General features: G+C 41.1%; 1 protein-coding gene across 3 annotated transcripts in view; it reads right to left on the reverse strand.

The window, feature by feature from the left end:
- The window catches only part of CACNA2D1 (calcium voltage-gated channel auxiliary subunit alpha2delta 1), a 520,381-nt gene that overhangs the window by 37,716 nt on the left and 456,566 nt on the right, over nt 1–26,099 (reverse strand). For all 3 annotated transcript variants that reach the window (XM_033958928.1, XM_033958927.1, XM_033958929.1), the window contains 7 exons: nt 19,385–19,466; nt 18,059–18,121; nt 12,646–12,749; nt 10,363–10,449; nt 10,139–10,206; nt 6,777–6,815; nt 5,749–5,820 (listed from right to left, as the gene is read on the reverse strand). In XM_033958928.1, the coding sequence (XP_033814819.1) occupies nt 5,749–5,820; nt 6,777–6,815; nt 10,139–10,206; nt 10,363–10,449; nt 12,646–12,749; nt 18,059–18,121; nt 19,385–19,466 (515 nt within the window). The remainder of the gene's footprint in view (nt 1–5,748; nt 5,821–6,776; nt 6,816–10,138; nt 10,207–10,362; nt 10,450–12,645; nt 12,750–18,058; nt 18,122–19,384; nt 19,467–26,099) is intronic.

Consider the following 26,099-nt stretch of genomic DNA (forward strand, 5'->3'; position numbering starts at 1 on the left):
GTAAATGCAAGAAGCAGGACCATTTACCACAAGACAAGACATTCACACAGTGGCAGAAAGTGAAGGATCATGTAACATGGTGCAGACCCATTCAAAAACAAATATGTTCATTAAAAGAACTAAACTGCTGTGGATGCACCCCCCCCCAACATCTGCTCCACAAGTCAAAACCCTCTGACACCCCCTCAGTAACCTCCAATCCAATCTCCCCTGATCTTCACCCTCCAAGATTACCCCCTAATGATCTGATCCTCCCAAAAGAGTCCACTCCCTCCCAATCTGATCCAATCAAAGGTTAAACATAGCCCCATGCATTCTAAAAGTTCTTCTCCTAAGATTAAGCTGACCTATTCCCATTCATCTCAACCCCCGAGAACTCCAGAACTTACCCAGGGCCATCTGGATTCCCCTAAACATGTCCTCCTTTTCGAGGACATGTCCAGAGGTCCGGATGGCTTTCCAAAACTTGACCAGCAGCGACGTCGGGATGGCATCTGCACATTCGCAGATGCAATGCAGTGAATGCACGTGCATGCGTGTGATGTCAACGCATCACACCAGTGCATGCGCAGATGCAGTCCCAACAAGTGAACAGGTTGAGAGGGCGGGGCTGGGCTGGGCATGACTCAGGCAGAACCAGGCACTGGGCAGGCCTAGGGTGGGGCCATGGGGGTCGGATTTTCGTTCCAGAAAATCTGGTAACTCTAACTGGGATAGAGTGGGAATTGTTTCCCTCTGCTCCAATCTCATTCAGTTTGGCAACAAAATGGTGCCTGATGACCTCTAGTGGTAGTCTTGCAATACTAGTACTAGGGATCAGAAATTACTCCTTATGAGGACAGCTGATCCCAGAAGTGGCATTAAGTGCAGCTGCACAATCGGCAGTCAGTACTGCTCTATGCACAATCTGTCACTGCTGACCACTCCTCCAATATACCCATGTCATGCCCCTACTCATGGTAAGCAGCTAGCATATGTTCTCTCCAGTGCTGGTGCTTTTTATGCACAATAAACATTAGTACAGGTCTGTACTAACATCAACCACATGGAAAAACCTTCAGTAGCTGCTTAATGCACCTTAGTACAAGGCCTCAAATGAACAAGGTAGTAGGTACTTCCTGATTAATTCATTTTTTACATTGTTTTTAATCGGTTTATAATGGCACCAATTAACCTGTACTGGATATGTGTGAATCAGACATTCTGATTAGATTAAGCTAATTTCATAAAGTTAAGTTAGGCATCTCAAAAAGTAGGTGTCTTTTATAGAATCAGGGCCATAATGTTACTGGACTCTTTCTTGTAATTTATTTTAAATAGCTAATTTAAATGTGGGGAGGGGGCTGGGATGAAGAGGTATGAAAATGTCACTGGCTTGTCTCCAAATATTTTGGTCTAGAGACACCACTGGTTAGCGAATGACTTGCTAAAGTTTCTAGGCTCTTACGGTCAGATTCTATACATGACACTCTATTTAGGTGCTGTTAGCAATGCCTAAGTTTGGGATCCACATTGAACTTAATTTTTTAATTGGCTTAATCGGTGTGGTAATTGTTGGTTTCCAACCAATCAGAAAAAAAAAGAAAAATTAAGCAATTTAAGAGTTTAGGGCCGAACTCTTAGGACGCCTACTGATGCCTAAGTGAAGGCACCATCCAATGCCTAGGGACGCCTAACAACGCCTAGTTTAAAAAGTAGGTGTGGTTAGGGGCGGAGAATAGGCATGGTTGGCTTACGCATCATTAGGCATCTGACATAGGTGCTGCCAAATTAGGCGAGTGAAAATCTGGCCTAATGGAGCGGTGCCTATGGTCGAGGATGCCTACCAAACCAAAAAAGAACTGCAGACACAGCCAAGTCCCGCTCTTCTGATGTGCACATAAGTTCTTCATCCCTTAAACTGTACTGATCCTTCGGGTTTTTGCAGCCCAAATGCAGTACCTTGCATTTCTTAGCATTAAATCATATCTAATAATAATAATAATAATTTGTTTTCTTATATACCGCCAAAGCCATGGTAGTTTGAGGCGGTTTACAACAAGAGAAGCTGGACAGTCAGCGATAAGTTACAATATAGAATCGATGAATACAAGTACACTGAAAGCAAGTACAAATAAGAAGAGCTGAACAGTCAGCGACATAGCTATGAATTTGGTATAGAGAAAACGAGAGATAATGAACAACAAATTCTTAGGTGACAAATCGGTTGAACAGATTCGTTTTTACTAATTATCTAAAGCCTTGATAGGAAGAGGAGAGCATGATAATGTTACCCAGCCAGTCGTTTAGTTTAGAACCTGCCTGGAAGGCTAGCGTTCTGTCCAAGAATCTTTTGTAACAGCAGGCCTTTATTGTTGGGTGTGTAAATAAGTGGATTTTACGTGAGGTCCTGAAAGTGCAACCCAGATTGAAGTGGAAGACCAGGTACATAGGGGCCAGACCAAAGATTGATTTGAAGCAGAGACAAGAGAATTTAAATATTATTCTAGCCTCGAGGGGCAGCCAGTGAAGTTTTTGATAATAGGGGCTTATGTGTTCCCATTTTTTTAAACCGAAAATCAGACGTACTGCCGAATTTTGAATAATTCGGAGTTTTTGAAGGGTTTTCTTGAAGGACCCTAAGTAAATAATGTTGCAATAGTCCAGCATGCTTAGAATAGAAGATTGTACCAGTAGACGGAATGATGCTGCATCAAAGTATTTTTTGATGGTTCTTAGCTTCCATAATGTTGAGATGCATTTTCTGGTCAGTAGATCCGTGTGAGCGTCTAAAGTAAGGTATCGGTCGAGAGTCACTCCTAGAATTTTTATGGAATCAACAATAGGGAAGTCCTGACCGTTCAAGGAAATTTTAGAATCTTTGATTTTGTCATTTGGGCTCGTGAGAAAAAACTTGGTTTTGTTTGTGTTGAGTTTCAGTTTGAATTCTGTCATCCATAATTCAATTTGTTTTAGGATGAATGTCAGGTGATTCTTTGTCTCGGACGTTAGGTTTGTGAGGGGAAGAATTATGGTGATGTCATCTGCGTAGATGTAGAATTTGACATTTAAGCTTTGCAGTAGATTTCCCTATGGGCCAAGGTAGATGTTAAACAGGGTAGGGGATAGAGGGGAGCCCTGCGGGACTCCGCAAGTATTTGTCCATCTGCAGGATTGTTTGTTGTTACTGTGGACTTGGTAAGATCGTTTACTCAGGAAACCTTGGAACCAATTTAACCATTCCTCAAGCTTCACTAGGTCCTTCTTCATGTTATCCATACCATCAGAGATGTCTACTCCATTACAGATTTGGATATCGTCCACAGAGGCAAATCTTACCTGAAAGTTTTTCAGCAATATCACTTACAAAAATATTAAGAACAGGCCCAAGAACTGAACCTTGCAGCACATCACTTGTAACATCCCTTCCCTCAGAGCGATCACTTTTGATCACTACCCTCTGTCGCCTTCCACTCAACCAGTTCTTGAACCCAGTCCGTCACTTTGGGACCCAAACGCTGTCAGAGGCTTAGCTAAACTCTAAATTTGCCACATCTATCGGTCTCTTTGGCAGCCCCAGCAGTTCTCTAACCAACTCTTCCCCCTGGAATGATCCTGGGATAACTGGATATTATGCAAATATCGTGTAACAGTAGGTAGTTTGTTATCTGAGTACATACTTATTTTTAATTTTTTTTACTTAGGAACTTTCAAATAAAAATTTCCAAACAATAAATCAAAGATGATAAACGAGGCAAATACTCCAAATTACCTAAATGAAATACTCTAAAAAGAAAACAAGTGGCCTGGGGAATTCCTGGGAAACAGCACCTCTCATTTGGAATTCCTCAGGGAGGAAAAAAACGGAGATAAATTTAAAATGTTTCCTTTTCAAAGATGCATTTGATTCATCATAATTCCTCAACTTTTCAATTTAGTAATCCAGATCCAAGAGTAAGAACAAACTTCTTCCTCACTCCCTTTTGTTTTAACCGGTTTATGTTTACTTTTTAAATTTACTGTAGTTCTCCCCTCTTCCCTCTTGTGTAATTTGTGAGTCTATCTTGATCTATGTAACTTGTTTCAAATGTTTATCTTTTTTATGTTCCAATATTTTAATGTACATCGCCTAGAAACCATGAAAGGCGATTAATCAAGTCATTAAAAAAACTTGAAGCATTAAAAAGAGTCATGATTACTAAAGTATGGAAACTTCTTGCACTTACCACAACTTAAACAGAAAACTGAAGGTGTGAAAAGTGCAAAGCCTGAACTATAGCTGGAAGACCCTCACCACATGCACCCATGTTACACATCACTCGAGTGTGGGAGCACCCACTTTTCCTGTCAGTACATGTAATGCTGTCCCATCCCCTCTAATAAAGCTCTTTATAAGGCTGTTCCCGCTCCCCAAGACTACTACTAGTGGTCAGAGTTTCCATTTTGAACTTTGGGCTAGAAGGACAGGACCCCCTGATCTAGACCAGGGGTAGGCAATTCTGGTCCTCGAGAGCTGGAGCCAGGTCAGGTTTTCAGGATATCCACAATGAATATGTATGATATGGATTTGCACGCACTGCCTCCTTGAGATGCAAATCTATCTCATGCATATTTATTGTAGATATCCTGAAAACCTGACCTGGCTCCGGCTCTGGAGGATCGGAATTGCCTACCCCTGACCTAGACTATCAGGGATCACATGGGTAAGTGAAGGGACTAAGTCAGGGGTGTCCAATGTCGGTCCTCGAGGGCCGCAGTCCAGTCGGATTTTCAGGATTTCCCCAATGAATATACATGAGGTCTATTTGCATGCACTGCTTTCATTGTATGCTGATAGATCTCATGCATATTCATTGGGGAAATCCTGAAAACCCGACTGGATTGCGGCCCTCGAGGACCGACATTGGACACCCCTGGACTAAGTGGTGGGAGAAGGTCTGGGCTTCCCATTCTTTCCTTTTTTTAAAAGCAAGGTCTCCTCACAAACTCCATGCAGAGCACTGCTTAAGTAATGGACACATTTTCACACAATTAAAGTTTTGCATCATCTCAGTGGTTCAACATGTGGATTAAGAAGGAACAAAGTTTCATTTCTGAACTGGACACGTTAGAGCAGCAAGTTTAAATCAGGAGCTGCATCCAGAAGTCTTTTTTTTTCCTAGATATTACATACCATTGCTAAAGATACTGTGTGCACGTAGGCTTCTCTTACCCTTTTCCCCTTCTCCTCATCTCCCTCACCTTCTACCCTTTTCTCACTATCTTCCTTCTGCGTCTTCCCTTTCCTTCCACCCTGGTGCCATCCCAAAAGTAGATAAAAGTACCACAGATAGGTCCTGATGTATATGGGGGTGTGTGGCGGTACGACTCTTGGGGAGGGGGGGGAGGCACCACTGTTTTGGCCAGGGCTGGATTTGGTATGTAGTGGATCAGCCCTGAATGGGCAGAGGGCGGGCGGGGGTGGGGGGTGGGGGGAGGGGGAGGAAAGAGTCAGGGGAGAGTCAGACTTAATGGGAGGAGGCCATCCTGTGCTGTGAAGAGCCTGCTGTTACCCTGTTCACATTTTGGATGTGTTTCTTTCTAAAGTGGACTTTCCGTACAGGCATCCAGTTCACCTGTACTTTAGAACAACCTCTGTGTCAGCAGATCCTTCTGTTATAAAAGAGGAACGCCAGATGTCTCAACTTGGATGTCCGATTTTCCATTTGAATGTTCTTTCTAAAACGCTGTCTCACACCCACAGAATATTAACAAAACAGATTATCTTACTTGTTTCCTATAATCACCCTGATTGGACATCAAAAGGAATCCACCATCGTCTAAGATCACACAGTCCACTTGCTGTTAAACAAAAACACAAATTCAGCACTCAAAGGATTAAGAATTCTAAAAGGTAAGAGCCCAATATTCAGCTCAGCAGTGGTTAAAATAAAACTGGATATTCAGTGCTGGCATCTCAATTTAGCACTAACTCAGATGTCTCAACCAGTTAGCAAGTCATATTTAGAAGACCCAAAAAGGGGAGGGGGGAGGCGTTATATTGCTGTCCTAAATATTATCCAGTTACTGTAGTTGCCCAGTTAGTGGTCTGAATATGGCTGCTAACTGGATGACCTCCAACCCATCTCAGCTCTGTCGAGGCACTTAGAAAGGATCTCCAGTTAGTGCTTCTGATAAGTACCACTCGCTGGTACTTATCTGCTACCGGATAAGTGCCTTTGAATATTGGCCCTGAAAAATGACTAAAGGCCTTAGGTTGCATAGTTGACAATTTAGCATCAAAGAACGCACCAATATCGATGAATATTGCATAGATCAAAATGCAACATGATGTTTACTCAAATATCTGGAAGGACCCTGATGCAAACATTTAAAGAGAAAAGATCAAAATATTGAACTTAATGTTGGCCTGTATTAGAAACCAGTGCAGTTCATAACTTTCAAATGCCTGTTAACAGCCTCGTTAAAGACTTCTGGCTCATTCCTGCTAAGCCTGATATAAGGATTACATTATAGCAGTTATAAGTGAAAGGCTATGGTAGGAAGATCTCAAGATCCCAAGATGCATCAGTTACACCTACTGTAAGCCATATAATGAGGATAAACAACAGAGCTCTACATTCTTAAATGGGCCAACATGAAGAGTATCCGATGCCTACTGATGTTCTCTGGATGCCTTCAAAATTACACAGTTCTAATCTCTAAAGTACAAACCAATTTTCCATGTGGAGGGCAGTTCAAAGTGTTAGAAAACAAATGCAGAAGTATCAGAAAAATATGAATAAAGTCAGTCTTACCATACTATCCGTTTCACAGTCGCAGATCTCACTCTTGCACTGGAGAATGGAAATTATTAACAATGATTAATTATCACTAACTAAATGGAATAAACAAGACCAAAGTCAGTTTCTACACTTGCATGTAACAGAAGCACATAGATCAAATATGTGTATGTAATATTACATCATACCTTAAGCTATCAGTTTATCTTGTTGGCAAACTGGGTGGACCTTACAGGTCTAAATCTGCCATCATCTACTATGTTACTACTTTAAAGAGGCAAATTCACGAAATGTTCTCTGAACTTAGGCACCAAACATTTGCATAGAACTGCCATTATAGAAAATTCGTGTATGTTCACATCTGGGTGTCTAACTTGAGACACGAGACAGGTTTCAAGTGCTCGCACCTAACTGCTGACACTTAAAAATGTTCCTGCCTATAATCTATTAGGTGCATGAAAGTTCTGGGCATGCCCCAAACCGCCTGTCCTCCCCCTGGCCCATGCCCCCTTGCAGCTGTATGCTATGGATTTTGCACATGTTACAGAATACCAACTTCAGCATTGACAAAACCTACAAAGCACTGGGAGTCACTTTAGATAGCTCGTTAAGTTTTGAAGATCATGTTAACAACTTAGTCTGAAAATCCTTTCTTACACTACAAAAACTAAGAAGACCCTACTTCTTCCTCTAGCACTACAAAATACTATTGCAGTCAAGGATATTGTCACTACTAGACTACTGCAATGCTCTACTCTCATTTATCTCCATGAAATTAATGAAAAAACTACAGCAAACTCATATACTACAAATCAAGGTCTGACCATATCACACCACTGCTTATGGAACTACACTGGTTACCAATAGAAAACAGAATAGAATTCAACTATGCTGCTTAGGATTTAGAACACTATATGGTGATGCCCCTAATAGCTTCCCCAGATTTACTGAACTATTAGGTAGATCTGGAGATCAAAGTAACTTTAACATCCTGATCCCATCATTTCCAACTCTGAAAGATATAACAAACAAGGCATCTCACAGCAAATCATTCAACTACCAAATAGCAAAAGTGTGGAACTCACTTCCAATCGAAATTCGCACAACCACAGTATACACACTGTTTCACAAAAATCTAAAAACAAGGCTTTTAAAGAAATCTCTACCAGGGGTCCAAAGAGACTCAGAATAATAATACAAGTCACCCGAAACAAAGATAATGTTAATGATCAGCTGCTATTTATGATATATTACCTCAGACCGTATGCATAATTTGATAACAATTCTATGTAACAATATGCTGCCTGTAACCCAGCTAGAACTCTAATTAATAAGGATTTGTCAGGATATAAGATTGCACATATTATAACATATTGTACTTGTGACCTGTGACCTCGTATCTCAGCAAATTCAAATGATGGCTCAAAGCCTACTGTTTCTCCATGACTTTTCCATATGGATGAATACATGACTTTAGAACCCCAATCCCTTTTGATCACTTGGCATGGACTTGCAATTCCTCTTTTGTATAAGATTATATCCTCTCTTAACCCATCTTTCCTGGTATATGAATCTTGTGTTTTTATCTGTTGCTTGGTTAGTCTCCTTTCTTCTCCCATTTACAGTAACTTATAATCCGCTTACAGAATATCAAATAAAAATAAACTTGAACTTTACAACTAGTTAGTTAATTTCAGCTTTGCCAATTCTGACAGGTCTGTAGATCATCTTTAGAAAATCAAAGCAGCATGGCCTTGTGGGAACAATAACAAAATTGTTGTTTGCCCTGCCCAGAAGGGTCTAAATGCTCAGCTGGACAGGGGGAGCAGCAGAGGTGCTGATCTCATTCTCATACCACAGACCTCAAGAGAGGTCCGGATATATTTACCATGAAGCCTTTAAACTAAGGGTAATTTGTTTTTGGTTGTTTGTACAATTGTGGGTTCTGGACAGAGCTGTTCCAGGACAATTATGCCTTAGCCTGATCACAGTAAACTCTATCTGTCTAGTCTCTAGTGTGCTACACAGAGTTCAAAGCATTTTAACGCTAAATTAAGAAACATTTTACGACATGGATTCTCTTTGCCTGGAAAGGAATAAAGGGATTCCCAAAGCATCAATAATCAAGAATAATTTAAAAAATAATTTTCCAATAATCTCACTGGTAGAGCATTTCACAAATGCTTGGTGAGATGAACGGTTATGTCTGAATAGTTGGAAGGACTATGAAACAAGCAGCAGCCGGCTCACAGCATGCAAATGATCTGTTCTGCATGGGTTTAACTGAATTTTAGGATCATTTATGGGGGGGGGTGAGAATGGTTTGACTCCCAAGGTGAGAGTCTGGCCAGGAAACTCTTTTGAAACAGAGATTAGGAAAGATTTTGGAATCCAGTGGATTACAAAACCTGAGGCAACATGGTTTCACTAGAGGCGGGTCTTGTCAGACCTGGGTGACTAGAGAGATGGATTAATGGAGGACACTAGATATAGTGTATTTGGATTTTAGCAAAGCCTTTGACAATAAACCAAATGCTCTTGGTACGGGTCCTAAAGTGAATGGCTGAGTTGAGAACTGGTTGGATGGAAGGCAACAGAGAGGAGTTGTAAATGCATTTTTATTGGTATATCCTTGTAAATGTATAGTAAAATATTCAGGATTGAAATATGCTTTTCTTCACCCTGTACATCTGACCTTAAGAAGATCTCAAAAGGCAGCGATTTGTCAAGAGAAATATGAATTTATCAAGTGATAGGGTGGAAGAGTGTTAGCTTAAGGCCTTTGCTTCTAATTATTTTCTGACTTTGGACCTCCTTATTTGATTCTGGTTATTACCCCTCCCATTATTGCGGTATAAGAAGGGGTAAATTTATTTCAAGCTTCTACTTTGTAGAAGATATTATGTTTTCTTGTTATTTTTGCTCTCTGGGTTTCTTAAACAACCTTTGGCGCTTATATTACGTTTCAAATTATAAATAAAAAAATAGCACAAATTAGAGGTAAAATAACACATCTTAATGGTAGCCCCTTAGTTACTAATAATTAGGACTTAACAATAATGTTTTTAACAGTAGACAATATTGTTAACTTCCCCCTAAATACTGAGCTTCCCAGCCTAACTTTAACCGAGTGACAGATTTGAACATGTAAATTAGAATGGCTGAATTTCATCAATCTGCATTTAACTTTCACATCCACCACAAACCCCTCCATTTGAAATGATATCTTTGGCCTTGAAATGACTTTTATTGTCAAAAGCTACCATATTTTGATAAAAGGCACTCATTCGGTCGGCAACCTCAGGAGACCTATAAGTACTTCTCGGAAATGTTTTACTGTTTGTTAGTATTGCACAAAAATCTGTAGAACTTCCTACCGGGCTCTTGGTTGTAGCTTTGGTGAAATTGTCTAACCAGCTGATCACATCAATTTTTATTCCAACAACTAAAAAAAAAAGGTGAGAAAATCTATTGAAAAAAATTAAAAATAAGAGTATTTTATATAAAACTAAGCATCTCATTTGTTACTTTTGCCCTAGCTAAAGATGGATGAAAAACTTGTCAGAATCAAATGATCCTCCTTAATCAAGCAATTACTCACCTGCAGGTTTTAACAGTTTCCCGTCAACAGTTATTTCTACAGCCTTGCTGACCATTATTCCATCTTCATAGTCATCGATCTCATTGTCTAGGATAGAAACAAATCAAGAGCATGAAGTTCAAACTCTCATCTGCCTTTGCTCACTCTCATTGTCTTACCTGTCACTCAACACGTCCAAGCATCTCGCTTCCTGCTCCCAATGCTCTTCCAAAGTCTTAACCTTCTTCCTGCCTCCTCCCAGATCTGTCATAATGTCTCTTTTTCTCCTTCTCTTCCTCCATCTCTATAGAATTTCTTTCAAACTCACTCACTTTAAACTCTATTCCTTCCTCTTCCACCAATTCACCACCTCCTTTCTAATTTGGTCTCCCTTTATTTAATTTTCTCATTTCATTCTTTCCTCAGATCCTTTCACCCCATTCTTTCTCTGCTGTAGCACATGCCTCCTTTTTGCCCTAAACACTATTTTCTTTTCTCACCCTTTCCTCTTTTATCCCTGCATCTTGGCATTCTTTTCTTCCAATTCCCCCCCCCCCCCTCACCTCTAGGTGTGTGTTCTCCCTCCCTATGTGCTAGAATGGTCCGATCTCAAAATGTATACATTGGAAGAAAGGCAGGAGAGGGAAGATATGATACGATAGACACATATTTTAATTGCACACAAGGCAGACCTCTCAATTGAAAGCAGCTCTGGGAAGGTGAAAGGGGATATATTACCTTTAGGATCTATATTTAAAGGCTATTAACTGGAAAATGCCACTGAATATTCCCTGAACAGTATCAGGGTGGGTCATAGGCATTTCCAACAGCTTTGCATTCAACGTACTCTGAACTTTTTTCTCTGTCATGCAGTTCAATTCTTTCTCCCACTGTATTTAATCTTTTGATGTCCCCTTATTCAATCTCTGGATTTCCGTGTTTACCTGTATGCAGATGATATACAGCTACTGAGGGTTCATGATCAATGGAATGACTTTTTGACTGAACTGAGTGACAAGCTCTCAATTATTGCTGACCATATATTGTCTCAACACTGGGAAAACTGAAGCTCTCTGGCTTTCCCACTCTACCACATGTCCTATAACCACATAGTAATCCCTATTAAGGATAAACGTTGGCCCTTAGGTGTTCTTAACATCATAAATTTCAAATAGTACAAAACTTATTTGTTGCTTCATGGAAAATTCTCAGAGATCTCTCAAACCATTCTTGAAACCCAATGTCTGAAATGATTAATTCACATGCTGAAATAATTCAAAACACTGCCATGAAGTTAATTTATAGTGCTAAAAACTATGATCATGTGACAACCTTTTTACATTCACAGCATTGGTTGCATATCCAATACAAAATTGTGTTCCTTGGTTTTAAAGTCCTGTTTCCTGGCTTCCCTTTATAATCGACTACAAAGATTTTGGTACCAATCGATTAGTGGTCCTGTCCCTTTTGCTTTCTGTTATGTAGCTTGCTTCCTTTGAACCCCACGGGATTATTTTCTTGTGCTTTTTCTGAATTTCTTTCTTGATGCATCTTCATTCTTATGGAAGGTTTTTCCCATTTTCTCTAGCCTAATATCTCTCATTCTTGTCCAACTTGAACTCAGTTGTGTGTTTGTCTTCTGGTTAAATATTGCTCTGCTATTATATTGCTCCTTTCCCCTTCTTTCTTTGTGTTTGTTTGTTTTCTAGGAGTCATCAATTATTGTTGATTTGTCATTATGTTCAGCTTATTTTTTTTATTGTTCACCACCATGATGGTTTCCAAATGGTGATATCCCAAACTACCTAAATAAATATCTGCTTAACGGCCATTTTCAGATCACCAATTGGATGGCTATCCAGATAAACCAAGGACACAAATTTTGAAGCAATCTTTTTTTTTCAATGGAGTTTGTTCAAGGTTGCCTTCTTTATGTAGATTAAAAAAAAAATTTCTGCTGACCCTTGACCCCAGAAAAGTAGCGATAAAAGCAGTCATAGTGCATCAGTGTTTCCTTTTACAATAACGAGCTGTTGCCATCCTCAGAGCAAGTGGGTAAGAATGGTGATCATTCCTGGGTTCATTCCCGTTTACCCACATGCTATGACATGACTTTCCATGAAGCAGATTCCCCTCCTGTGCAATTATACCTCGGAGGTAATTTTGTAAATACAATATTGAGGAAACACAAATTATGACATTTTCACAATAAATAATATTCTATTTTATGGAAGACTGACCCATGAGGGTAGCAGCAAGTCTTGCATTGTGGCAGTCCTTCTACAGCACACGGCGGTGACTTACTGTTAAAGTAGGGGGCAGTGAAAACATAGACGTCATTATCCAAACTTCGTTTATAGAAACTGTCTTCGTAGGTTTCGGGATTTTCTGTCCAGTTTTTCCCAGCACTACAAAGTATAGAATAGTAATTTAACCTTTGAGGATCCAGCATAACACTTAGAAAACAGTGCACCCACCACAGGTTTTCTCCCTTCCAAATGAACTGTTCAGTCCTCCAAGAAAGAAACATTTCCCTTTTGATGCACTAACAAAGGACTGGAAACTACATTTAAATGTAGACTTTCCTGCTTGTTTCCTTATCACCCTTTTTTCAGTAAAGAATAACAAAGCATTTACTTTATTAGGGGATAACTGTGATGCAGTGTTAATCCATTTGGTTATGTAGAAATAAGAATGAACAACCACATTTTCATTCGATTAACTGGGGGAGGGGGTGCATGTTATTTCTATTATGCATTAAGGCCCAAATTCTAGAAATGGCATCATTAGTTAAGTTTTACTTGGTTTAATTACCTTTGATTGACATGATAATTGATTGCATCATTTAAAAGCAACTAAAATGTCATTTAAAAAGACACCGGAACTGCGAATACGGAGGCGCCTAAGGGTAAAATAGGTGTGGTTAACACCAGAAGTATCTTTCGGTGTTGGTAGGTGCCTCTGTCATCACAAACAGGCACCGGAAATGTAAGTCTTGAAAACCCTGGTCTACATTTCCAGTGCCTATCTGTGATGTAGCCACAATTCTATAAACAGTGCCATCATGCGACTGACTTGCGATTGGAGCCACATTGTGGACAGCTACAAATCACAGCACTGTTTATACAATCCGGGTCTAAGAGAATAACAGTCCCCCCGATATTCAGACCGTGGGAGATCGCTGGCGAATCTGGAAATTCAATGCTGGTGCCGTATCTGGCGACTGGAATTGAATGTCTGGTCTACTTTTGGCCAGCCAAGACATAGTCAGCTAGGTTAATTTTCAGTGGCTAGCTGGCTAATTCTTAGTGGCCAAAGATATACCATCCTTTTAGGTAGCTCTAAAGGGCTAGCGAACGTAGCCAGCAAGCCGCTGAATATTGGCAGTGACTGGTGACTATGTCATATGACATAGGTCACTGGCCTATCAGCTAAGCCATCTATCTCCCACTGAATATTGCGGGAGAGCCAGTTATGTGATATTTAGCTAGCTGCGAGCCGCTCCCTGTCAGCTAAATAGCACTCAATATGGGGCCCAAGATTTTTTGCCACCGAGGACATGTTGAACAGCAAAACTGTGAGTTCTTTTACCATAAGACAAGATAGTTCAAGGTAATGTAAGCTGCATAACAATGATGCAAATGTATGCAAAACACTTCATTAATGCAGCTTGCATTGAATTTAGCAAGCTATGCTGTTCATAGAAACATGATGACATCTGAATACTAACATTATTTTTTGCGCCTGTGAATACTGGCCACTAATACATGGTTTGATGCTCCCAGGTGCCGTCTTGGGTGCCCAAGATTCCCTCAACCCCCCACGTAGGTCTACCCTAGGCCTACCCTCTATATACATTAATGGTTCAGGTTTTGAGGGACAAGAGTGATCCCTAGTTTAAACTGCAAACCACTCTGCTATGTTAAATTGCAAATAAACATATAGTAACATAAGAACATAAGCAATGCCTCTGCTGGATCAGACCAGAGGTCCATTGTGCCCAGCAGTCCGCTCACGCGGCGGCCCATCAGGTCCAGGACCTGTATAGTAATCCTCTATCTATACTCTTCTAGTAAACACAAACATTATCATAAATGGAGAAAAAGCAACCAAGAATCCTCAAAAACAGCATGGGTAGTAACAAACCGAAAATACAAACAAAAACTGAAAGCAAAAAGAAAGACATACTATTCAAAACAAGTAGAAGGACCCAAAAATCCTATTCCAGCTATTAAAAGTTCTCACAAACACCACACCTTACATAGCCAACAGCAACTCCCCTCATCCTTCAACCACCCTCCTAGCCACATACTTCAAAAACAAGATTGCAAACATCAAAGCCTCATTCAACGGAACCCCCACACACATAGAAACATCATTTCCCCCTACAGAAAAAGAACCAGTCGCAGCAGATAGAACCTGGTCCCATTTCTCACCCATACAATGGTCAGACTTCAACAATCTTTATAGTAAATACAGCCATGCAGCCTGCAACCTTAACCATTGCCCCCCATACCTACTGAAAACCTCAAGTACATTATTCCGCTCCCTGCTTCTACAATGGATATACTCTTTATTACTAGAGGGTCATTTCCCACAAGAACTCAGCAAAATAACTCCAATATTAAAAGAACCAAAGGAGCAACGGACCAACCATCCAACTACAGACCCATAGCCTCAATCCCACTCTACGTCAAACTGATGGAAGGCCTTGTAGCCAAAACTTTAACCTCATACCTAGATAAACACAACCTACTCCACCCCACACAGTCGGGCTTCAGAGCCAACTACAGCACGGAGACCCTACTAGGAACACTAATAGACACTGCAAGACAATACCTCTGTACAGGCAAGAAAATCCTGCTCATACAACTATACCTCTCTGCAGCCTTCGACCTGGTAGATCACGACATCCTTCTACAAACTCTAGACTCCATAGCAATCTAAGGCAAAGTACTTGCATGGTTTAAAGGCTTCCTACAATCCAGAACCTACAGGGTTAAAACAATGCAAGAAAAATCAAAACCATGGTCCAACCCCTGCGGAGTTCCTCAAGGATCATCCCTATCACTCACACTATTCAATATATACATAGCCTCCTCAGCTCCTACCTAGACAAACATGGCATAACTTCATACAGCTATGCAGATGACATCACTATTCTCCTCCCCTTCGATCACCCAGAACCCACAATGACAAGCACAATACACAGAACACTCGAAACGGTAGCAACATGGATGACAGAGCATAAATTAAAACTTAACCCTGACAAAACAAACTTCATCCTACTAGAAAATAACAAAACTCCAACCTTAACAAATCTAGTAATAAACTCGATCTCATACCCAATTCAACCTACACTAAAACTTCTGGGAATAATAATTGACAGAGGCTGTACCATGCAACCACAAATCAACAAAGTAATCAAAGCATCGTTCGTGACCATGAGAAATCTAAGACAAATCCGAAAATTCTTCAACAGGAAACAATTCCTACTTTTGGTACAATCTCTTATCCTTGGACTAATAGACTACTGCAACATACTATACCTCCCATGCCCAGCAACCATGATAAAACAATTACAAACAATACAAAATACAGCCCTGAGACTCGTCTACTCACTAAAAAAATATGACCATATTACAGAGGGTTACCATGACTCACACTGGCTTCCAATACAAACAAGAGTACACTTCAAATTCTACTGCCTACTTTTCAAGGCTATTAATGGAGAAAGTCCAGCTTACTGGAATAACCGACCAACTCAATCCTCTTCAACCAGTCACAGGAGAACCCACTCACTATTCACACACCCATCAGCCAAAAATGTCAAACGAAAAAAACTATATGACAACCTAATAGCCTCCAAAGCAGCTAAACTAGACAGACAAAACACCATTTTGTTATCATCAACCACTGACTACAAAACCTTCAAGAAAGATATTAAAACCATACTTTTCAAAAAATACATAAAACCCATCTAGCACGACCAATCCCTACCCAACCCCCTCCAACCCTCTCTATACCCTTAATACACCCCAATGCGCTTCTAACTACCCAACAAAGTCTAAAATGCTTCTAATTTACCCAACACTTATCACTTAAGATCTCGACTTCTCTTTGGTAATTCTTATTACCCAATATCTATCACCTAAGATCTCGGCAATTTCTTGGTACTTCTTAAGTAAATATTATGACATTGCTTATGCTATTCCATTTGGTACTTCTTAAGTACATATCTGACTTCGCTTATGCTATTCCTTCAAACTTTTAATATAATTCTTGGTAACTTTGATGTAATCCGCCTTGAACCGCAATGCATTGGCAGAATAGAAATCACTAATGTAATGTAATTCCTGTCCCTACTGGCTACAGGTAATACCTCGAGAATACCACAAGGGGTCAAGCTGCCATCTACGGGCAAAATGGCCGTAGACGGAACGCAGAGGAACGCAGAGAGAGGGGAGACATGATCGAGACGTTCAAGTATCTCACGGGCCGCATCGAAGTGGAAGAAGATATCTTCCTTCTCAAGGGTCCCACGGCAACCAGCGGGCACCCGTGGAAAATCAGGGGAGTGAAACTGCACGGTGACACCAGGAAATTCTTTTTCACTGAAAGAGTGGTTGATCGCTGGAATAGTCTTCCACTTCAGGTCACTGAGGCCAGCAGCGTGCCTGATTTTAAGGCCAAATGGGATAGACACGTGGGAATCTATTCACTGAGTTAGGTGGGGGAGGGTCATTGCGGTGGGCAGACTAGATGGTCCGTGGCCCTTATCTGCCATCTATTTCTATATTTCTATGTTTCTATGTTATGACAGCCTGACCCCTAGCAGTAAATGCCACCCTTTTGCAGTTTAAACACCTGTCCACATATTGAGTGCATTTTTCACTTAGGACCACTGTTCCTGCCACAGGAAGATGTAATCCATTGTTGCTGTATAGCAATATGCTATCCATCTCAGCCCACCAACAAATCTGGGGCAGTCTCCATCGAGGGTTATACACTTAGTCCAGTGATTTTCTACTTTTTTTGTTCTTTATTTTCTGACAGAACAAAAAAAGTGGAAAATCACTAGACTAAGTGTATAACCCTCGATGGAGACTGCCCAAACTTTGTTGGTTGGGTTGAGAACTTTTCAGTGGCCCCTCGTATATCTAAAATCTTGCTTAAACTGGGCTTCAAGCTATGAGTTAAAGTTGGTTGTGTAGTAGAGTCTCTTTTCTTTACTGTGAGCATGCTGAACATTTGAAAATGCTATAGAACTGACCACATGGAGCAATTGGCTAAACCCGTTGAGATGGTTTTAACTCCATCACACCATCTACCAATCAGGTAATGTGCACCAAAGACATTTATTCTTTTTACTGAATAATAAGGTGTTGGGAATGTCACCAATAGTTAACAGAGAGGTTTTGTAGTTCAGATGTGTTTTATTTAGCCTTTAATCATTGGTAATTACAAAATCTTACTACACTTTAATAATAAAAAAGGCCTCAAAGAGTTTTCCATGTATGTTATGATGATACAGTACCTCCCACCTAAAAAATGTGATGAGTGGTGCATAAAAACTCTTTTTGAAGTTGCTCTGTTGGTTTATACTTTATGAGTTTGACCTGTATACATGTCATAAATGAATAATTTGTCCTTCTATATGACCAAGTTTGGAATTAAATCATCAGAACAAGTTTTAAAGAGGTTCAGACACACTTACCTTTCTGGGTACACTCTGGTAATACCACCATCTGTAACCACAAATCTGGAGAGAATGCCACTGCTACAATTTGGAAGAAAAGGAGGAATAATTGGAAATGATTTGTGAAAATAAATCGGCAGTTCAATGTCATAATTGCTAATGCATATAATCAGCATTTCATTAAATGTTCTTATATAACTATAAAAAGTTTACGTGGAGGGGCATAATAAAAAAAAACGTCTAAGTCCCCTTTTGGCCTAAGGCCCTAAACGTTGAAAGTAGAAGCAGGGAAAATGTCCCTTATCAAAAAAAAAAATAAAAAAAAACATCCATAAGGAGGTTTTTTTGGTAATGGCCTGCCTCTACATTCAGCTGTTTAAACGCCCAGACCACCACTACGTCTAAACTTACACCATATCATCAACCTAAAAAAAGCCTAAGTCTCAAACCCCCAAAACAAGTCTCAAACGCCCCAAACAAGAGAATTGAATCGGTAGCATGCAACGTTGCTACTATTTGGGTTTTTGCCAGTCCTTTGCCTAAATGCTGAATTCTGTAACCGGTGTCTGTCAAAAACAACACCAGTTATAGAATTCACCTCCCCCTCCTGACAACATTGGGGCAGGAGGGAGCCCAAGCCCTCTTGCCCCGGTGAGCCACACCCTCCCAATGATTGGGGCAAGAGGGAGCCCAAGCCCTCCTGCCCTGGCGAGCCACGACCCCCCCCCCCCCGCCTATTACAATTGGGCCAGGAGGGAGCCTAAGCCCTCCTGGCCAGGCGAACCTCCTACCCCCCCACCCCCACTAAGATATGGGCAGGTAGGGTACCAGGCCCTCCTGCCCATGATGACCCCCCGAGAACCCCATCGCCCCCCCTGCTGACCCACGAAACCCTCCCACTGACCCCACGACCCCCCCACCCCCAATCCCCCTCCCCATACCTGTAGAAGTTGGTTGGACAGACGGGTGCCAAGCCCGTCCGTCCGGCAGGCCAGCCATCCCACGAATGGCTGGCTTTAGGGCCTGATTGGCCCAGGTGGCTCAAACCCCGCCTACCTCCCACCCACCTCCCGCCTTTTCCCTCTCCTCTAAAAATGCCTCTTTCCGCTCTATGCGTTTAAAGGCAGGGGAAAGGCCTAAGCTGGTTTTAGATACGTCTAAAACCAGCTTTGGTTATGGGTACTTGGATGATCAGGCTTTTTGATTGTCCATTTAGGCCACTTTTTAGAATTTTTTATTTTTTTTATGAGCCCCATAGTCTTCCCTTACAGATGTAACATTAAGTTTTCAGCTGAATTTTCTTTTATAAAAACTCAAGCATGGAAAGCATAATGTAATGCTTACAGAGACTGTTTGCTCCAGTATTGGACAAGTTCATTGGTAAATCCAGCATCCAGTAGCACCCTGTGAACCATATCTGTGTTACCTAACAAAAGAAAACATGAAATCAAATTCGTTTCCATCTTCTGAAAATGAACAATCAATTCTTTGGAGTAAGAGGAAAGACTCAAAGATGCTACATATTGGTAATGCATTGCAAAGTTAAACATAAGACCATACTTATTTAATGGGACAAATTGCAAAGAACTTATTTTGTGAAAAGTGTACTGTTATCATTGGATTTCCCCAAAATTTTGAGGTGAAACTTTCTGGGGTGATCTTTTTTAGCAATGGGAGTTCCTTTGTTGGAAAATAATGCTTGTTTCATTGAAAATGGATCTCCATGTGTTATTTTCCCCTTCAACACAAATGTGCTCCAGAAACTTCTGCCAGTATGGCTAAAAGTACATGTGTCTATCATCTCCCAGCATGGCTATTTTTCATGTCACTGAGGGAGAAATGAATCGGTAGCATGCAACGTTGCTACTATTTGGGTTTTTGCCAGGCACTTGGAATCTGATTTGGCCTCCATGAAGATGGGATACAGAGCTAGCTGGACCATTGCTCTGATCCAATAAGGATTTCCTTACATTTGTATAAGTGCTAGGAAAGCCCTGAAAATTATTTTGAAGGCTCTACAGCAGGGGTCCCCACACTTTTTTGGCTTGTGAGCTACTTTTAAAATGACCAAGTCAAAATGATCTACCAACAATAAAATTTTAAAAAACACAAAGCACACTGTACACAGAGAAAATGTTAATTATCATTTATATTTTTACTAAACCGCAATAACAGTTTTTAGCGCAGGGAGCTGCGCTGAATGCCCCGCACTGCTCTCGACGCTCATAGGCTCCCTGTGCTAAAATCTGCTACTGCGGTTTAGTAAAATGGGGCCATAGTGCAAAATATAGACAGCAGATATAAATTCTCAAAACGGACACATTTTGATCACTAAATTTAAATTAAAATCATTTTTCCTACCTTTGTTGTCTGGTGATTTCATGAGTCTCTGGTTGCACTTTCTTCTTCTGACTGTGCATCCAATATTTCTTCCCTCCTTTCTGCCTCCTGCATGCTTCATCTTCTCCAGACCTCATTGCATTCCCCAACCAACATATCTGTCCTTCCATAAGTCCAACTTTTTCTTCCTCTCCCGGCCTGCCCCTGCCACCCGACACACTCCATTCCCTCCCCCTTTTCCTTACTCTCTCCCTGCCCCCTCCCCTTTCTTTCTTAGTCTCCTTGCCTCCCTTGCTTTCTTTTTCTCTCTGTCTGTCTTTCTTTCTGTCTCCCTGCCCCTCCTTTCTTACTTTCTTTCTCTCTGCTGTCTTTCTTTCTGTCTCCATGCTCCCACTTTCATTCTTACTGTCTTTCTGTCTCCCCTTTCTTTCTCCCCAAGCCACCACTGGAGCTGTCATCTGGAAATAGGCGCCCAAGCCACTGCTGACATCTGGGAACAGGCCCACAAACCACTGCCGCCGTTGCCGCCGAGTTCTCCCTGTTTCCCGATACTGCAACAGGCCAGCAGCCTTCCCCTGACATCAATTCTGATGTTGGAGAGGAAGTTCCGGGCCAGTCAGAGAGCGATTGGCTGGCCGGAACTTACTCTCCGACGTCAGAATTGATGTCGGGGGGGGGGGGGGGGAGCAGTCTTGCCCGGCACTTCTGTAGGAACTGCTGGCCTGTTGTGGCATCAGGGAACAGGGAGAACGCAATGGCAAAGCGAGTCTATCGCGGAACCCGGGATGGGCTCTGTGATTGACTTGCATTGCCTTTGCAATCGACTGGTTGATCGCGATCAACCTTTTGGGCACCCCCTACTCTACAGGTTAACTTTTAAAGTTAACATGCATTAACTATTGGGAATTGAGTGCAAACTCATAAGAACAGCTCAGTATCCTTTTTCCGCAGTGGCCACTCTAGGTCACAAGTACCTGGCAAAACCCCAAATAGTAGCAACATTACATGCTGCCAATCCAGGGCAAGCAGTGATTTTCACCACTTCTATCTCAATAGCAGACAATGGACTTTTCCTCCAGGAACTTTACCAAACCTTTCTTAAACCCAGCTATGCTAACTGCTGTAACCGTAGCCTCTGACATCGAGTTCCAGATCTTAACTATTCTCTTAGTGAAAAAAATGCTTCCTCCTTTTAGTTTTAAAAGTATTTCCCTGTAACTTCATTGAGTGCCCCCAGGTCTTTGTAACTTTTGATGGAGTAAAAAATGAATCCACTTGTACCCCTTCTACATCACTCAGGATTTTGTAGACCTCAACATTCTCTTTTCCAAGCTGAAGAGATCCAGCCTTTTCAGTCTTTCCTCATACAAGAACCTCATTAATTGAACCTTTTCTAATTCTGCTGTTAGAGGCACCATCAAAAAACCAAAATATCCCCCAAAGTGCTTAAGTTGCCACTTGGACGTCCTAATTGCCGGGATGTTCAAGTGCCAATTTTCAAAACTGTTTTTCTGGATATCTAGCGACAGATTTCTTCTGCTGTGTGTCCAGAGTTCAAGGGGGTGTGTTATAGGCCTGCTTGGGAATGCCAGACTTGGACTCTTTTGGGAATGTACGGGCTATTAAGCCAGAAGTGAATTTACACCCTGAGCTATGCTTTACGCGGAAGATTGAGAAGGACAACACACTGAAGCACTGTCAGGAAATTTTTTAAATGGTTTATTTAGAAGTAATAATTAAGAATTAACTCATAGGTTCATAGTGCATTTAGTTCGTTACTGGTTACTTTATACCTGGATTACAAGCAGTGAATATTATTATTGACAAACTAAGAGCCTCTTCTTTCAAACTGTGCTAGCAGTTTGTAGCGCGGTGAGCCACACTGAATGGCCCATGCTGCTCCCAACGCTCATAGAGTTCCTAGGAGTGTTGGAAGCAGCGCGGGCCATTCAGCGTGGCTCTCTGCGCTAAAAACTGCTACCGCAGTTTGATAGAAGAGGCCCTAAGTGTTATAGTTCACTCAAAAATCAATACTGGTTTCACCTTAGCTAAACCTAAAATTCTATATTTTCTATTGTCATATATTATAGAAATAACGCTGGATCCTCAGTTACAATATCTTTAATCTGTAACGTTAGTCAAGGATAAAGTAAATATATTATCCAAGTGTCTCTCAAGCTTCACAGAAGCAAAAAACAATTGCCCCTCCCATAACACAGGGTCTTGAAAGGAAAGTCCCCCAAATTTCACGATCAAAACCCTTGTCCACGCTCTTGTCAGCTCACGCTTAGACTACTGCAATGTACTTCTCTCAGGCCTCCCCCATGGCCATCTCTCACCTCATATTCCGTGAGAACCGCTATTCTCGCATTATTCCTCTCCTCAAGTCGCTTCATTGGCTCCCCGTCCTCTTACTGACTTATAAGTGCATTCGCTCTGAAGCCCCCCAATACCTCTCTTCACTTATCTCCCCCTATGCTCCTCCCCGTGATCTCTGTTCATCGGGCAAGCCCCTCTTATCTGTACCCTTCTCTTCCACTGCCAATTCCAGATTCCGTTCCTTCTTTCTTGCAGCACCGTATGCCTGAAACGGGCCGACTGATCAATACGTTGTGCTCCCTCCCTAGCAGTGTTCAAATCCAAGCTAAAAGCCCACTTTTTTGAATCTGTTATCAACTCCTAACTCCCACTCACTGCTGCCAGATACCTATATCCACTATAATCTTCCCAACCCTGAAATGTGCTGTCTAAATTAGATTGTAAGCTCTTCTGAGAAGGTACCGTCTATTGTATGTTAAAATGTACAGCGCTGAATACGCCATACAGCGCTTTAGAAATAATAAATATTAGTACTGCTAGCTCCCGATTATATAACGTATTCAATTCAAAACTCTGTTCTTAGCATTCAAGGCTTTCTGTAATATCTTTCAGCCTTGAAAATTCCATTTCTCCTGGCCTGTGTTCTCAGATCTCTAAAGCTCATCTTATGCTCCTCCCTGGACCACGCTTAACTCAGAGTTCACCAGAGATTCTGCGTTCTTTTTTGCAGCTCCCCAACTCTGGAATAGAATGCCCCTTGCATTACATGCTGAAGGATCCCTCCAGAAATGTGAATCCCTTTTTAAAGGTCTGGCTCTTTGAACTTGCTTTTCCTGCCTAGTTTTGTCACTGGACTGCTTCTCGGGGTTAATCATCCTTCCCATGAGTTTGCTTTGACTGAATATTCGTGTAAACTAATTCTGCTCTGTCACACAAATGCAATTCCTTTCTGTGTTTTGATTTTATTAGGTTGTGAACTGCTCATTTCTGTTAGTCAGTTTTTGCAGTATATGAAATTGTGAATAAACAGAAGTATCTAAAAGGGTGCTTGGAAAATCTGTGCACTACACTGGGATGTCTGAAGATCCCCTGGTTTTTTAATCAAGCCAGATTCAGCCCTCTTCTCATTCATGATGGAAAATAAAAGTGTATTCGTGAAATAAATCTTATTCAGTGCTTTCTCGTGAGCAGTAAGTTAATCATTTGCAAACAGGCATGCCTCAAGTTTTAAGATGATCTCTGCAAAGTTGGGCACAGTTCTCAGATTGTAACAAATATTTAATGTGTGTGACATTAATTTAAACGTCTGATTCAATGTTCCATTAACATTTTGGAGACTCATTCATCTTCTGTGCTCTTCTAAACTGCCCCACATGGAGCCATATGGTGAAATTCTAAGCTTTAGGTTTTTTAAAATCTTTTTATTTTTTTGCATAAGTAATCTCTAGTAAAAATATAAAGAAAATGGTTGCAAGGGCTAATATTCTTCCAGATGATTCTGTTGTTTCCAGACTGTCACCCTCCAAGGTAGGGAGAACGAGAGGGCACTCTTTAAAGTTGAAAAGGGATAAATTCCGTACAAACGTAAGGAAGTTCTTCTTCACCCAGAGAGTGGTAGAAATTTGTTTGTAATAGGGGAAAACACCCTCCAGGAATTCAAGACAAAGTCAGACAAGTTCCTGCTGAACAAGGACATACGCTGATAGGTCTAGTCTTAGCTATGGCGCTGGTCTTAGATCAGAGGGCCGCCGCGTGACCGGACCGCTGGGCACGATGGACCACTGGTCTGACCCAGCAGCAGCAATTCTTATGCTCTTAAGATAATAAGCACATTATGTAGTAGGATGTAATAAATGGTTTCTGTTGAAAGTGATTGTAGCAGGAATTGATTTTAAACCTGCCCAGTAAAATACAGAGTTTTCAGTTTTCTGCTTAGTGACTTGGGTGAAATTTCAACTGAAGATTATAAGGTAAATCCCTCATGTTATTTTTCTTGTTACAATCTAGAATTTGTATAAAAACTGTTACTCACCACAATGTAAATCTTTCATATAATTATATTATAGCAATCAAACAAACCCATTTTTAAGTACTTCATCAATTTTATCCCACATCTGATACACGAATGAGTGGTAAAGAGAATGAAAAAGATGAAGTAATTTCACATTCAATTTAAAGAAGCAGAAGCAATTAAGAATCCCTCCTCCCCATTCTTTAATTGCTCTAGAAATAGTCAGAATGTGCTGTCACCTACTGAGACTGTGGCTTCCCAATTTGACAGAAGAGATTCAGCAATATTAAGCTAGGCACGCGTAGATAAATCAATTGAAATGAATAATATAGTTTCTAAGACTGCGCCACACAGTTCAGAGTGTGTTATTCTAATTATTTAGATAAATCAAGCCTTGGATCATTAAACAGGAAGCTCTGTAGGAAGATGTTTTTAGTCACTGGCAGGTAGTTCGGAAAATGTATAGCATCTTTTCCATGTGTAGCAGCCAAACCCATATCACTTATGAACAGCACAGGACAACGGTTGGGGTAGCTAGGTTTAAGAAACATTTGGACAAGTTCCTGGAGGAAAAGTCCATAATCTGCTATTGAAACAGACATGAGGGAAGCCACAGCTTGCCCTGGATCAGTAGCATGGAATGTTGCTACTTTTGGGGGTTTTGTCAGGTACTAGTGACCTGGATTGGCCTCTGTTGGAAATAAGAAACTGGGCTAGACAGACCATTGGTCTGACTCAGTGTGGCTGTTCTTATGCTTTAGGGAAATCCTGGAGAAAAAAAAGTACATGTACAAACTAAAGGGTCAAGGATGATATTTGAGAAACAACCTGAAAAGTAGCCATTTTCCTTTCTGTGTGCTAAAAGTAAGTATTTATAGTAGGATATAAAAGTGAGTGGAAAAATCTCCTCAGGTATACTCCAGGGCATACTTTATACCCTCACCCAAACAGGTGCAAAGAAGGAGAGCTACGTAGTGGGCCACATTATTCACAATGGACAAACTGTAAGGCCTACGAGTAAACTGAGAATTCCCATCTAACATAGGGTAAAAGAATCGTCCAGCTTTCTGCAACATTCTAGTGTCAAACAGGAGAAGCAGTAAAAAGTTGTCTTATAAAAGCCACGAATGTATCACGTACGTACACTTCAAGACACTCCAACAGAATTTGTTGGTTATCCCTACATCAAGGTCCATCGCACACAACTCCACTCGCAGTAAAATGTTGTCTGTCACAGGTCCCACTCTTTGGATGCTTTGCCCTCCTCCATTTGTCCAGTTTACGAATGCTCACGATTAAGCTCCGTCACAGAGGATGGGTCCCCTGGCACTAGACCCTACCTCCTTTCCCCTCAAGTTAGCCATATTTTCCAATGGATTATTGTACAGT

The sequence above is a fragment of the Geotrypetes seraphini genome, chromosome 9, assembly GCF_902459505.1.
Source record: "Geotrypetes seraphini chromosome 9, aGeoSer1.1, whole genome shotgun sequence".
Taxonomy (NCBI): domain Eukaryota; kingdom Metazoa; phylum Chordata; class Amphibia; order Gymnophiona; family Dermophiidae; genus Geotrypetes; species Geotrypetes seraphini.